This window comes from Grammomys surdaster, unplaced genomic scaffold (genome assembly GCF_004785775.1).
Source record: "Grammomys surdaster isolate TR1022 unplaced genomic scaffold, NIH_TR_1.0 125896, whole genome shotgun sequence".
In the NCBI taxonomy this organism is placed as follows: Eukaryota; Metazoa; Chordata; class Mammalia; order Rodentia; family Muridae; genus Grammomys; species Grammomys surdaster.
In genome coordinates this window covers 418868-434161 of record NW_021620720.1, presented here as the reverse complement: position 1 = coordinate 434161, position 15294 = coordinate 418868, and the positions used below count along the sequence as shown (strand labels likewise).

Here is a 15294-nt window from a genome sequence, read left to right as displayed (position 1 = left end):
TAAAGGAGGGTAATGATAGCAGTGTGACTTTTGAACAGTATTTTAAGATTCATAATCACTTTATAAACCTTGTCTAACCCCACAGAAATATGCATTGCTAGCATGGGCCGTTTGCCTTGAAGGTCTCTCCCCATTGGGCAGAAGTGTCTGAGTTGAGACATGTCCTCAGCCACCCAATAGGTCATCTAATGCCATCAAGTAACTTTGTTTCTTTTTCTTTTCTTCTTCCTATAGAGCGTATCATGTCCCAAGTGGGAAAATTTTAGCTGTAAAGGTAAGCATTGGGTATATTTTATGCAAATTTGTATGTGTGTGAGTTTGTGCGTGAGTGTGGGTGGGTGATCCATGTGGCATATACACATGGAAATCAGAGGAAGATGCTGGGTGGCCTGTTTTGTCGCCCTCTACCTTCTTCCCACGAGACACAGAGTTTCTTACTGAGTCTGGAGCTAGGCTGATCCTCCTGTTTCTTCCTCCCACAGTGTTGGAATTAGAGATGCATGCAGCCGTGGCTGGTGTTTTATGTCAGTGTCGGTGTGTGCAGCAGGTGCTGTTGCCTGCTGGGCCGTCTCCTCGGCTCTGTGTTGTAAGACTCTTGGTGCTCACTGATTTCCTTTACCCTCCCAGCTTATGTCACCGGCACATAACCACAGTTCTCAGGAGTAGGCTTTTTGCTGAAACATGGCAGACCCTCTTACAGTCTGATGGTGATCTACCTTTACAGATACATCCTCTGCTCCTGCCTGCCAGCAAGTGACCTCTCGCCATGCCATGTCTCAGGGCCTTTAGTAATGGAAGGTTTTAGTTTTTGAAGATTAGAAGAAAGAGGGACTCGTGGGGCTGATTTGTGCAAGGTCATTTGGGAGAGGCAAGGTTAATGTTCGCCTGATTCGATGAAGCTGATGTCCTCAGTGCTGTGCAGCCGGTGTACAAGTGACTGCTGTTCAACCCTCTCTTGTGCACCCAGCCTTTCCCAGTCCATCTCTGAGATGCCTTTGTAACACCATCCACAGTGAGAAACTGGCTTCTTTCCTAATCTTTCAGTTTCTCTGAGATGCCTTTGTAACACCATCCACAGTGAGAAACTAGCTTCTTTCCTAATCTTTCAGTTTGTATTTCTGTGTCTTATATTTTAAGGAAATTAAGAGTTTGCATAATGCTTATTCCTTTTTATTATAGTTAAACTAGAACTGTGAGACTCAATTCTTCAGGATTCTAGTGCATTCCATGGTTCCCTTCCCATCTCACACCTAGCCCAGCACCTGCATCGTATGTGGCATCATGAGGTCTACTTTTAATAACAGATAACCTGTGTGAGAAGGTCCAGCAGGATTCTCTGAGGATGCCTTCTTTGAAACTCCAAGCAAATTACATACACAAGGGCAGGTCTTGGGAGACACCATGGAGCTCCTCATAGGCCTCACATTCTATACAGGAGGAAATGGGTCTGGAGAGGTCCTAGAGTGGGCACTATAGGGCTAAGCTATATCCCAGTCTTTCCCTCTGTGAGCCCTCCTTGATCCATGTTCTGTTTCTCCCCTGAGATCCCCTGGATAAGGGAGCACCCCTCCCCCCCCCAACCCCACCCCCGCCGAAGTGAACAGTGTGTTCCTGTCTGCCCAGTTACTCATTCCTTTCCTGTCAGAAGTCTTAGAGTATGATACTGTTGATATGTTTAAAGACGCTCAAATCTTGGTTCAGTTACGTTGGGGGGGAGGAGACTCTACAAATGACCAGAGCCCTTGACCTTGCAAATACAATATAAAATTTTCATAATTTCATACATTTTAAGTTATGCTTAGCATAGGCTAATATTAAGATTCATAGCCATGATTATTTAACTGGGTGTGGCAAAGGACCAGCAGCTGTTTCTGAAAAGAATTAAAGGTTACTTTGTAAAGGATATGCTTTACAAAATAGCTGTTAGATTTTCACTATATAAAAACTGCTGAGGTTTACAAATAAGCCGTTCTCTGGACTGGACCTTTAAACTTGACTTTGTAGCAAGAACTGTATGTGTCTGCAAATACAGTCAAATGATGGCTGATTTTTTGTGTATAGACTTGATCTTGATAACCAAAGCAGAAATCACATAGAACATGCAATGGTTATTATTGGAGAAAAAGTACTGTTTCTTCAAAAAAACAGTCAAAGTGGTACATTATTTCTTAGAAATTTATTATTTAGTTTCCAAATATTTAGAAAATTTGCACCCCCTTTTGCATCCAGCCTTCATGAGGTCAAGGTTCTCTTCTTCCACCTATGCCCAGCAGGGCCCTCCACTTTTACATATTCAGCTGAAGCCCTGGATTCCCCCCTAAGTGCTCCCAGGCTGGTGGTTTAGACCCTGGGAGCTGTGGTTGGTTGGTATTGTTGCTCTCCTCATGGTGCCACAAACCCTTTCAGCTCCTTCAGTCTTCACTCTAACTCCTCCATTGAGAACCCCATGATCAGTTCAATGGCTAGTTGTGAGCATCTGCCTCTGAATATGTCTGACTCTTGAAGGCCTCTGAGGAGATATCCATATCAGGCTCTTATCAGCATGCACTTCCTGTCTTCCACATCAGCATCTACCTTTGGTGATTGCACATGGGATAGATACTCAGGTGGGGTGGTCTTGAGACGGCCCCTCCTTCAGTTTCTGTCCCTCACTTTGTCTCCATATTTGCTCCCTTGAGTATTTTGTTGCTCCTTCTAAGAAGGACCGAATCACCCTCACTTGGTCTTCCTTCTTTATGGGCTTCATGTGGCCTGTGAGTTGCATCTTGGGCATTTCAAGGTTCTAGGCTAATATCCAATAATCAGTGAGTGAATACCATGTGTCTTCTTTTGTGATTGGCTTACCTCACTCAGGATGATAATTTCTAGTTCCATCCATTTACCTAGGAACCTCTCGAATTCATTGTTTTTAATAGCTGAGTAATACTCCATTGTGTAAATATACCACATTTTTTGAATCCATTCCTCAGTTGAAGGACATCTGGGTTCTTTCCAGCTCCTGGCTATTATAAATAAGGCTGCTATGAACATAGTTGAGCATATGTCCTTGTTATATGTTCGAGCATCTTCTGGGTATATGCCTAGGAGTGGTATAGCTGGATCCTCGGGTAATGCTATGTCCAATTTTCTGAGGAACCGCCAGACTGATTTCCAAAGTGGTTGCACCATCTTGCAGTCCCACCAACAATGGAGGAGTGTTCCTCTTTCTCCACACCCTCGCCAGCATCTACTATCACCTGAGTTTTTAATCTTAGCCATTCTGACTGGTGTGAGATGGAATCTCAGGGTTGTTTTGATTTGCATTTCCCTGACGACTAAGGATGCTGAACATTTCTTTAGATGCTTCTCGGCCATTCGAGTTTCTTCCGTTGAAAATTCTTTGTTAAGCTCTATACCCCATTTTTTAATAGGGTAATTTGGTTGTCTGGAGTCTAATTTCTTGAGTTCTTTGTATATATTGGATATTAGCCCTCTATCAGATGAAGGATTGGTAAAGATCTTTTCCCAATTTGTTGGTTGTCGTTTTGTCCTATTGACAGTGTCCTTTGCCTTACAGAAACTTTGCAATTTTATGAAGTCCCATTTGTCAATTCTCGATCTTAGAGCATATGCCATTGGAGTTCTGTTCAGGAACTTTTCCCCTGTGCCCAAGTATTCGAGGCTTTTCCCCACCTTCTCTTCTATTAGTTTCAGTGTATCTGGTTTTATGTGGAGGTCCTTTATCCACATAGACTTGAGCTTTGTACAAGGAGATAAGAATGGATCAATTTTCATTCTTCTACATGTTGTCTTCCAGTTGAACCAGCACCATTTGTTGAAAATGCTGTCCTTTTTCCACTGGACAGTTTTAGCTCCTTTGTCAAAGATCAAGTGACCATAGGAGTGTGGGTTCATTTCTGGGTCTTCAATTCTATTCCATTGATCTTCCTGCCTGTCTCTGTACCAATACCAGGTAGTTTTTATCACTATTGCTCTGTAGTACAGCTTGAGGTCAGGGATGGTAATTCCTCCAGAAGTTCTTTTATTGTTGAGAATAGTTTTCGCTATCCTGGGTTTTTTGTTATTCCATATGAATTTGAGAATTTCCTTTTCTAACTCTGTGAAGAATTGAGTTGGGATTTTAATGGGGATTGCATTGAATCTGTAGATTGCTTTTGGCAAGATGGCCATTTTTATTATATTAATCCTGCCAATCCATGAGCATGGGAGATCTTTCCATCTTCTGAGATCTTCTTCAATTTCTTTCTTCAGAGACTTGAAGTTCTTGTCATACAGGTCTTTCACTTGCTTGGTTAGATTCACACCAAGGTATTTTATATTATTTGCAACTATTGTGAAGGGTGTCATTTCCCTAATTTCTTTTTCAGTCTGTTTATCTTTCATGTAGAGGAAGGCTACTGATTTGTTTGAGTTGATTTTATAACCAGCCACTTTGCTGAAGTTGTTTATCAGGTTTAGGAGTTCTCTGGTGGAAGTTTGGGGGTCACTTAAGTATACTATCATATCATCTGCAAATAGCGATATTTTGACTTCTTCCTTTCCTATTTGTATCCCTTTGACTTCTTTTTGCTGTCTAATTGCTCTGGCTAAGACTTCCAGTACTATATTGAATAGGTAGGGGGAGAGTGGGCAACCTTGTCTAGTCCCTGATCTTAGTGGGATTGCTTCAAGTTTCTCTCCATTTAGCTTGATGTTGGCTACTGGTTTGCTGTAAATTGCTTTTACTATGTTTAGGTAGGGGCCTTGAATTCCTGATCTTTCCAAGACTTTTATCATGAAGGGATGTTGAATTTTGTCAAATGCTTTCTCAGCATCTAGTGAGATGATCATGTGGTTTTTTTCTTTAAGTTTGTTTATATAGTGGATTACATTGATGGATTTCCGAATATTGAACCATCCCTGCATTCCTGGGATAAAACCTACTTGATCATGATGGATGATTGTTTTGATGTGGTCTTGGATTCGGTTTGCTAGAATTTTATTGAGTATTTTTGCATCGATGTTCATAAGGGAGATTGGTCTGAAGTTCTCTTTCTTTGTCGGGTCCTTGTGGGGTTTGGGTATGAGTGTAATTGTAGCTTCATAGAACGAATTGGGTAGTGTTCCTTCTGTCTCTATTTTGTGGAATAGTTTGAAGAGAATTGGTATTAGGTCTTCCTTGAAGGTCTGATAGAATTCAGCACTAAAACCATCTGGTCCTGGGCTTTTTTTAGTGGGGAGGCTTTTGATGACTGCTGCTATTTCCTGAGGGGTTATGGGACTATTTAGATGGTTTATCTGCTCCTGGTTTAACTTCGGTACCTGGTATCTGTCTAGGAAATTGTCCATTTCATCCAGGTTTTCCAGTTTTGTTGAGTATAGGCCTTTGTAGTAGGATCTGATGATTTTTTGAATTTCTTCAGTTTCTGTTGTTATGTCTCCCTTTTCAGTTCTGATTTTATTAATTTGGATACTGTCTCTGTGCCCTCTGGTTAATCTGGCTAAGGGTTTATCTATCTTGTTGATTTTCTCAAAGAACCAACTCCTGGTTTTATTGATATTTTGTATTGTTCTTTCTGTTTCTACTTGGTTGATTTCAGCCCTGAGTTTGATTATTTCCTGCCTTCTACTCCTCCTGGGTGTATTTGCTTCTTTTTGTTCTAGAGCTTTTAGTTGTGCAGTCAACTTGTTAGTGTGTGCTCTTTCCAGTTTCTTTTTGTAGGCACTTAGAGCTATGAGCTTTCCTCTTAGCACTGCCTTCATGGAGTCCCACAAGTTTTGGTATGATGTGTCCTCATTTTCATTGAATTCTAAAAAGTCTTTTATTTCTTTCTTTATTTCTTCCTTGACCAAGTCATCATTGAGTAGAGAGTTGTTCAGTTTCCATGTGTACGTGGGTTTTCCATTGTTTTTGTCATTATTAAAGACCAGTCTTAGTCCGTGGTGATCTGATAAGATGCAAGGGATTATTTCAATCTTTTTGTATCTGTAGAGGCTTGTTTTGTGACCAATTATATGGTCTATTTTGGAGAAGGTACCATGAGGTGCTGAGAAAAAGGTATATTCTTTTGTTTTAGGATGAAATGTTCTATAGATGTCTGTTAAGTCCATTTGGTTCATAACTTCTGTTAATTTCAATGCATCTCTGTTTAGTTTCTGTTTCCATGATCTGTCCATTGCTGACAGTGGGGTGTTGAAATCCCCCACTATTATTGTGTGAGGTGTAATGTGTGTTTTGAGCTTTAGTAAAGTTTCTTTTATGAATGTAGGTGCCCTTGCATTTGGAGCATAGATGTTCAGAATTGAGAGTTCACCTTGGTGGATTTTTCCTTTGATGAGTATGAAGTGTCCTTCCTTATCTTTTTTGATTAATTTTGGATGAAAGTCGATTTTATTTGATATTAGAATGGCTACTCCAGCTTGTTTCTTGGGACCATTGGCTTGAAAAATTGTTTTCCACCCTTTTATTCTGAGGTAGTGTCTGTCTTTGTCACTGAGGTGCGTTTCTTGTATGCAGCAAAATTCTGGGTCTTGTTTGTGTATCCAGTCTGATAGTCTGCGTCTTTTTATTGGGGAATTGAGACCATTGATGTTAAGAGATATTAAGGAAAAATGATTGTTGCTTCCTGTTATTTTTTTTATTAGAGGTAAAGTTATGTTTGTATCTTTTTTGGGGGTTGTTGGAAGATTACTTACTTGCTTTTCCTAGGTTGTAGTTTCCCTCCTTGTGTTGGCATTTTCCATCAATTATCCTTTGAAGTGCTGGGTTTGTGGGAAGATATTGTGCAAATTTGGTTTTGTCATGGAATATCTTGGTTTCACCATCTATAGTGATTGAGAGTTTTGCTGGGTATAGTAATCTGGGCTGGCAATTGTGTTCTCTTAGTGTCTGTATGATGTCAGTCCAGGCTCTTCTGGCTTTTATAGTCTCTGGTGAGAAGTCTGGTGTAATTCTTATAGGTCTGCCTTTATATGTTACTTGACCTTTTTCCCTTACTGCTTTTAGTATTTTTTCTTTGTTTTGTGCATCTGATGTTTTGATTATTATGTGACGGGAGGTATTTCTTTTCTGGTCTAGTCTATTTGGTGTTCTGTAGGCTTCTTGTATGTTTATGGGCATCTTGTTCTTTAGGTTAGGGAAGTTTTCCTCAATAATTTTGTTGAAGATATTTACTGGCCCTTTAAGTTGGGAATCTTCATTCTCATCTATACCTATTATCCTTAGGTTTGGTCTTCTCATTGTGTCCTGGATTTCCTGGATGTTTTGAGTTAGGAGTTTTTTGCGTTTTGCATTTTCTTTGACAACTGTGTCAATATTTTCCACCGTATCTTCTGCATTTGAGATTCTCTCTTCTATCTCTTGTATTCGGTTGGTGATGCTTGCGTCTGTGACTCCTGATCTCTTTCTTAGGTTTTCTATCTCCATGGTTGTCTCCCTTTGAACTTTCTTTATTGTTTCTATTTCTAGTTTCAGGTCCTGAATGTTTTTGTTTAACTCCTTCTTTGTGTTTTCTTCCATTTCTTTAAGGGATTTCTGTGATTCCTCTTTAAGGGCTTCTATCTGTTTACTTGTACTCTCCTGTATTTCTTTAAGGGAGTTACTTAATTCCTTCTTATAATCCTCTATCATCATCATGAGAAGTGATTTTAATTCTGAATCCTGCTTTTCAGGTGTGATGGGGTGTTCATGGCTTGCTATATTGGGAGAATTGGGCACTGATGATGCCAAGAAACTTTGGTTTCCGTTGCTTATGTTCTTGCGCTTGCCTTTCGCCATCTGGTTAACTCTAGTGGTACCTGCTCTCACTGTGTAAAACTGGAGTCTGTATTTCCAGTTATCTTGCTTATTGCAGAGCTCCTCAGAGACCAGAGGTCTCTGTGGTCTTATGCTCCTAATCTCCTGGGTGGAATAACTCCTGGGACTCAGGCCACCTCTTGGATCTGGAAATCCTTCTGCTCTGAGTGCAGTGGGTCCTCGATGACTCAGGATTCAGTTTCAGCTGCTCTGAGTGCAGTGGCTCCAGCTGCTCTGAGTGCAGTGGCTCCTGGATGACTCAGGATTCAGTTTCTCAACAGGACAGGAGCAGACCGACTCTGTGTCACCTGCTCTGAGTGCAGTGGCTCCTGGATGACTCAGGATTCAGTTTCTCCACAGGACAGGAGCAGACTGACTCTGTGTCTGCTCCAGCCCGGAGGAGCAGGCAGGGGCAGAAGGGAAGTGGAATTCCGGAGGGGCGGGGTTTGGGTAGCTGCTGTGCCCTGGATGTCCCTGGCTCCCCGATCTATCTCTGGGGTTTAGGGAGTGAGATGGAGTTCTTACCAGCTGCTCTGAGTGCAGTGGCTCCTGGATGACTCAGGATTCAGTTTCTCCACAGGACAGGAGCAGACTGACTCTGTGTCTGCTCCAGCTCGGAGGAGCAGGCAGGGGCAGAAGGGGTATTTTTCTATTTTTGACTTCTATTTAAACCACTGTGATCTAAGAATATACTATATGATTGGAATTATTTTAAATTAATTTGGCTCAGATATGGTCTTTGTTGGTGAAACTTTCCTGTGCACACAAAATAGAATATAATCCAAAGAATATGAAAAATGTAAATCCTTGTTAGATCAAATTGGCTTTTAGTTTTTGTATCTTTCATATCTGATTCTTTTTTCTACATGGTCCATCAATTACCTAACAGGAATATTAAAATCTCCAACAGTTAGACCTGGGTCTGGTTGTTTTTTCTTATATTTCTATCACGCTCTGTCATCATTTTTTGAAGATGTGTTATTAGTTTTTGTAAGGTTCTTATCATTTGGATGAATTGGCCTCTTTATATTAATGGTGACTGTTTTGTTCATGGCAGTCTGTGCTCTGAAATCCATTGGTTAATAGTAATCTAGCTACAGCAGCTAGATGTTTACTAGTGTTGGCCTTTTACTTTGAACCTAGTGTGTCTCTGTATTGGAAATGAGTTTCTTGTAGACAGCATGTAGTTGGGTCTTACTTTATAATCTAGTCTGATCTTTGCTTTTTAATTAGGGTGTTGGAACCATTTACATTTTTTGTGATATGATATGATTTGGTTTATATCTCTTGTTCTGTGTGTTGTTTTCCATTTGTCCTGGCTGTGTACCCATTCTCCGTTCACTGTTTCTAATGATTATCTAGAGTTTATAGCATCTGTCATTAGTCTACCATATAAGATCCTTACAATAAGAGCTGTGCTAGTCAGTGTTCTATTCCTGTGAGGAGACACCATACCCAAGGCAGCTCTCATCAAAGGAAGCATTTAATTAGTGGCTTGCTTACAGTTTCCAAAGGTTTCCAAAGTTCTGAAGGAACAAGTCTCCATGATCATCACAGGCTGCGGGGATCTAGACTGCCTGGGTTTTTCTTTTGAATTTTGAAGATCTGGTTTCAGTGCTGGCTTTTTTTTTTTCAGCCAGATGCTGGCTGTCCTTTGTGTTCATTGCTGCTCCATGCGTCTGCCCTGGCATCTCAGAGTTCTTTCTTTGTTACAGATGACGGTTACAGTTTACAGTATATAGTTATGCTGAGCTTGGCTGTGACACTTTTTTTTTTATTTTATTCAATGTGCTTGAGACTTGTTGAAATTCTTTAATATGTGGGATTCTAGCTTTCATCACATTTGGAACACTTTACCCTTTCAGATCATGTCCCACGCTGGGAACTTTGCCTGCTTTGTTGGCTTCACTTCACATAGTCTTTTGCCTCTTTTAGTTTTGAATAGTTATTGTCCCTTCCCTTGTCTTCACAGATCTTTTCTCTTCGTTGCTAATGTGTAATTCCTCCTACCTTCTGTGGTTTTTCATTTATAACGTTCTTTTCATCCCTAAAAGTGTAGGTAGGCCTTTTTGCTTTAAGAACATTTTTCATGTTGCTATTTGATGTGCCCAACCTTTTTTCTACTTTCTAGCGTATGTGGAATAATTATTACAACTGTGCTGGATAGTTTTATGTCAACTTGACAGAAAGAAGCTCAAGTCATCCAAGAGGAGGCATCTTCAACTAATAAAATGCATCCATAAAAGTGGGCTGTGGGCAACTCTGTCTGGCATTTTCTTAATTTATGATTAGTGGGGTAGTGTCCAGCCCACTGTGAGTGGGGCCATCTCTGGTCTGGTGGTCCTGGCTTCTATAAGAAAGCAGGCTGAGCAAACCATGAGGAGCAAGTCAGTAAGGAACAGGCCCCTCTCTGGCCTCTGCATCAGCTCCTGCCTCCAAGTTCCTTCCCTGCTTGAGTGACTGTCTTCTTTTCCTCCAGTGATGTGGAGGTGTAAGCCAAAGAAGCCCTTCCTTCCCCAGTTTGCTTTTGGTTGTGATGTTTTGTGATAGCACAGTAACCCTGATCAGGACAGACAAGCCAGCCAGGGGACATACCTAGTAGCTGTCATGTAGCTCATTTCTGGGTTACTTCAGTGGATTCCTTTTCGCTTCATTTTGGGTTGTATTTCTTTTCTATTGGATACTGATAATGTAGCATGGGTAGCTAGATAGTTTTGCATTCCTATAAATATTCTTAAAGTTTGTTCTGAGATGTTAGTGACTTTGAAACAATCCAGTTTTTTAAAGATTTACTTTTGAACTTTGCTTAAAGGGCCAACCCAGCAGTCAGCCTGCAATGAATTTCCTCATTCTGCTGAGGCGGGCAGGACTCCTGATCTCTGATGGCTGAGGGAACACAGGCCGCAGGGTTAGGGTTGCTTGCTTTGCTTCTTTCCACCTGGCCTGGGTAACTTCCAGCTTCCAAGCTAAGCTCCTCACTCTACTGTAGACTCTGATGTCTGTCACACTCCCTTTGGTGCCCTGCCAACCAACACTGGCATTCTTAGACTCCTCTGCCCCTGGCTCTGTCTTCTCGACTGAGTTCAGCCTGCTTTCTCTCTCTGTGCAGGGACCTGTTTAAACAGAGAGTGTCTAGTCAGTGAGCTAAGCAGCAGGAACTTGTTCTTTATAGTCAGTCTTTACATGGTGCGCTCTTCTGGCTATGATCCAGTACCTGGAGACATGCTGGTTTTTCTGGTTTGGAGTGAGTGAGTGAGTGAGTGAGTATGTTTTGGTTTTTTGGCTTGTGGGTTTTGGTTGTTGTTTTGTTGAGACAGGTCTCACCATGTATCCCTGATGAGTGTATAGCTTTCTGTGTAGACTGAGCTGGCTTCAAATTCATAGGAGTCTGCCTGCCTCTGCGTCGCTAATGCTGGCATCAAAGGCATGCACCATGCTGCTCAGCGATCTTGGTTACTTTGTTTACCTGGCTTTGGTTCTTTTCTTGTCACCACTGTAATTCAAACGGCTGCTTCTGCTGCTCGTGAGACTGTTGGCCAGCTTCTGAATGGTTCTCTCAGTAAAGAAAAGTTGCAACTTATTGGTGATTCATGCTACTGAGTATTTTACATATAGTATCTTTATTTTAGACTTTTGCTACTGTTCCTGCTTTTCATTTAGCAGATGCAGAACCTGAGACAGCACAGTTAGACAACTTAACTAAGGTTCTACACCTAGAAAGCCAGAGGCCAAAATGTAAACCCTGCCTTTGCTGATAAACACCCCAAGATTTGCTTCCTAAAAGCGTAGTCCCCTCTTAAAGACACCAGAAGGCCCCAAGTTACTTCTGTACTGGTTGCATTCCTCCCAGCCCTGAGAAGATGGCCTACAGGAGCAGGTAAAGGGAGAAGGGTTCACTTCGCTCCACAGTTGAGTGTGCAGCCATCATGGCCATAGAATGAGAGAGAGATGGAAACTGCTCTTCTCTTCCTTTTCTCACTCGTGTTTGATTCAGGACCCCTGCACTGGAGTGATGATGCCTGCTTGTAGGGTGGGTCCTACCCACTCAGCTAAGCCAGTCTGACCCCTCACAGGCACGCCAAAGGGTTGTGTCCTGGGTGATTCTGGACCTGTGAGATTAGCAGTCACCATCAACCGTCACATGACACAGACAAACTAAACACACTCCTAGGTGGAAGTCGGGCGCCTCCACAGCGCATTAGCGGTCTACTGCTGCCTTTATAGCATGTTGGTACATCTCCTGGTCTCTGTGCATTTTGTTCTGTTTTACTTGAACTTGTCACCTCATCTGAACCTGGGTGGTTGTTGTTGTTGTTGTTGTTTTTCAACTAGTTAATTCATGTGTGCCTCTCTAATTAGAATGCCTTTATCCATGTCTTCAACTATTAGAATTCTTAACAGCCTTCAAGGGCCTGCTCTTTGATTCTGGATAAGCCCTGTCACATGTGTTGTATGTGCCAGTCACCTTTTGGAATTCTCTGCATGTGGTCATATGCCATCTTGCATATAGCTGTTAGTATCAATGTCTGTTTCTTCTAATGTATCGAAATCTCTTTAAAATGGAGAACAGAACTGACCACTTTCTTGCCTTACCTCCAGGGCCCAGCACTAATTGCAGTGTCTTAACACATAATTTACTGACTGAATACAGTTTTGTTGTTATTGTTTAATTCATTCATTTATCTTTTGAAGTAACATTCTGAAAATGGGTTTAGCAACATACGAAATCCCCCTTAATGTCTTTGTATGGACCATTACTTGCCCCCAGAATATTTCTTTGCTTCCTTTGTTACATTAAAGGGTGAAACGGAAGGTTAAGACTTAGAAGTGCATTTGATCTTTTCCTGACCCTCTCCTGACTTTTGTGTGACTTGAAGCATATCACTTGAACCTCTCAGTGACCCCAGTTGCCTGGTGTCACAGGGGGACTGTGCGGAGCAGCAAATCATAGTCCTTGTCTGACCAGATTCACCTGCAAGGCTCTGCTGCCAGCCTTGAGCCATGGTGGATTTCATTCTGAAAGTCAGTGGACAATTGGACCGCGCTTTGGCTGTCTGTGGACCAGTTCCATGAGAGCCCTACTCAGAAATATTCCAATGTTTATACATTCCTGACTGAGTCCTCCTTTTTACAGACAAACAGCACCTTGCAGCTCTTCCTTTCTCCACTTTGAGATGCAATAAGAGAACTTTTCAGGTTTTTATTTTTAAAAGGAAAATAATTTTAGGAAAAATGGAAATGTCTCTATATCATGCAATCTAAAAATTTTTCTGCTTCACACAGCACATTTAGAAAATTATGCTAACCACACGTCAGAAATAACTGTCTGATAATCACCTGCGCACTTGCTGGCTTGGATTTGACCAGCTTTTGTTTGTTTGGTATAGGTAGCAAGACCATTGCAAATAAGTAGAGCAGAAAACAAACACTGTTAGCTTTCTAGAAGCAGAGCCCCTCTCTAGCATTAATGCATCCTGTAAAATCTTTCCAATAGCAATGCTCAGGGAATTTACTGGACTCCCCAGGATTGTTTCCTGATTGAGGAAAGAGTCTGTTTCTTAGCTGTGTATGTAGCATGTGTTGACTGTCATTCCCGGAGTGCTTTGGATTTCTGCAGCTTTTAAAGCAGCATTTAAACGGACCATTTGATTAATCATTTGTATCCTGGCTGTAATCCTCCCAAATTTCCTTTCTGAGTTGTACATACTGTAAAAGACAATTATGTCGCCACAGATTAAATAAGTGAATTAAAACAGAATAGCGGCTTAATTTGACCTGTGATTTTGTTCTCCTTGCCTTTAGTAGAGCGCATGCCACTCCAGCAAATAAATGAAGTCATCCATGACAGCTCGTGATGAATTGCCGTATTTATACTGTATATTTTAATAGTCTCACACTAATTTAAATTGAGCACAGAGTAAATTATAATTCAGTCACTTGACTGCTTGTATTTAACTTGACAGCGCATCCTTGTGCGTCCTGTCCTGGAGGTGTAGCGAAGGGAGAGCAGTGGGAAGGCAGGCAGGGACCACCATGCCGGCTGAACCCTTACTCCCAGAGCTGCTTCCAGCTCCTTCTCTTCCCTCTGAAGCACTTGTCTCAGCCTGAGGAGAGGAGATTCAGGCTGTCCACACTGTGCTCGAGCTTCAAAGGGAAAATCCACATTCACTGTCATTTTCTCCCTAGCCTTCAGAGGAAGAGTTGGTCCGGTTTATTTTTAGCAGTTTTAAAGCTCACTGGCAGGAATGCCTGGGGGAAGGGAGTTTACCTTTCACGAAATGCCAAGCTCCCAGAAAACAGAGCTTGTGCACGTGCGCCATGACCGCATGGAGTGGCCTTCTTCTCTGAAATTTGCAGAAATGACCTGATTTGCTTTTCTGGGGTTCTGGACTCCCAATTCTCTAGACTATAGCAAATCTCAAGAGAGATCCAAACCAATCAGAGACCAGTGGGTGAGCTTCACCAGTTCAGCAGTCCCGGTCAAGTTTTGGTCAGTGTGGTACTTTGGTTTGTTTTGGTGTTTGCGTCTTTGGTTTTTGGTTTAGTGGCAGGCATCACATGATCCATTTCCCTTGTGTCTGATAATAGCACATCAGGAGTATTGCTTGTAAGGAACGCTTGAATTAAGGTCCATCTCAGTGACTGGGTGCTGCTGTGAGGCCTTGTCCTGGGTGCTGAGGAGTAACATGTACTCAGACCCTGCCTTACCCTCACCACATACAACACTCAGCTCTCTGGCAGCTCTTAGAAGAAGCTGGGGGTATTAAAGCCAGTTGTGGTAAAGATGAAGAAGGGTCAAGCTAGAGGTGAATTCTGATGAAGGTTTGTGAGGTAGGTGTCTGGAGGTGGTGACACATTTAAGCTGGGTCTAAAAGGTCAAACCACCTTTCGTAATCAGTGACTGTGAAGTGGAAAGAGGAAATGTTTGCCAGGCGGGAAGGGTGGGCAGGAAGGAAGCTGTGTAGGAAGCATGAGAGGAGGGGTTAGCTGGTCCTCCAAAGTTGCAGCTTACTCCACATGATGGGAACTCAAGCAAGGTTCTTGTTGAAGGGAAAGATCAGGGCTCAGGAGACTGCCATTAATTCCAAAGTGTTGGCTAGCCATGTGTAATCCCACTCCCACTTCTTACTTAAAGGAAAGCCAACATTGGAAGTATGAATATTAGAATAGTCATTTCTTTCCCTGTGGTTTAGATAATTCCTGTTTTTGCTTTATTCAGTATAATGACACATAGTCTTCATCTGAGATCTGAAGTGTGATTCAACACTGTAGGGTGTAGGCTTTGTTGCAGCAGACCTGGAGGTTAGGCTCACCTGACTGTTGCAGCAGTCCTGGAGGTTAAGGCTCACCTGACTGTTGCAGCAGACCTGGAGGTTAAGGCTCACCTGACTGTTGCAGCAGTCCTGGAGGTTAAGGCTCACTTGACTGTTGCAGCAGACCTGGAGGTTAGGCTTACCTGACTGTTGCAGCAGTCCTGGAGGTTAAGGCTCACCTGACTGTTGCAGCAGACCTGGAGGTTA

The 15294-nt window shown here is 42.1% G+C and overlaps 1 protein-coding gene across 3 annotated transcripts in view; it reads left to right on the top strand.

The window, feature by feature from the left end:
- Map2k5 (mitogen-activated protein kinase kinase 5) overlaps positions 1 to 15294 on the top strand; it is a 222740-nt gene that overhangs the window by 71854 nt on the left and 135592 nt on the right. For all 3 annotated transcript variants that reach the window (XM_028752328.1, XM_028752327.1, XM_028752326.1), the window contains exon 9: positions 235 to 274. In XM_028752328.1, the coding sequence (XP_028608161.1) occupies positions 235 to 274 (40 nt within the window). The remainder of the gene's footprint in view (positions 1 to 234; positions 275 to 15294) is intronic.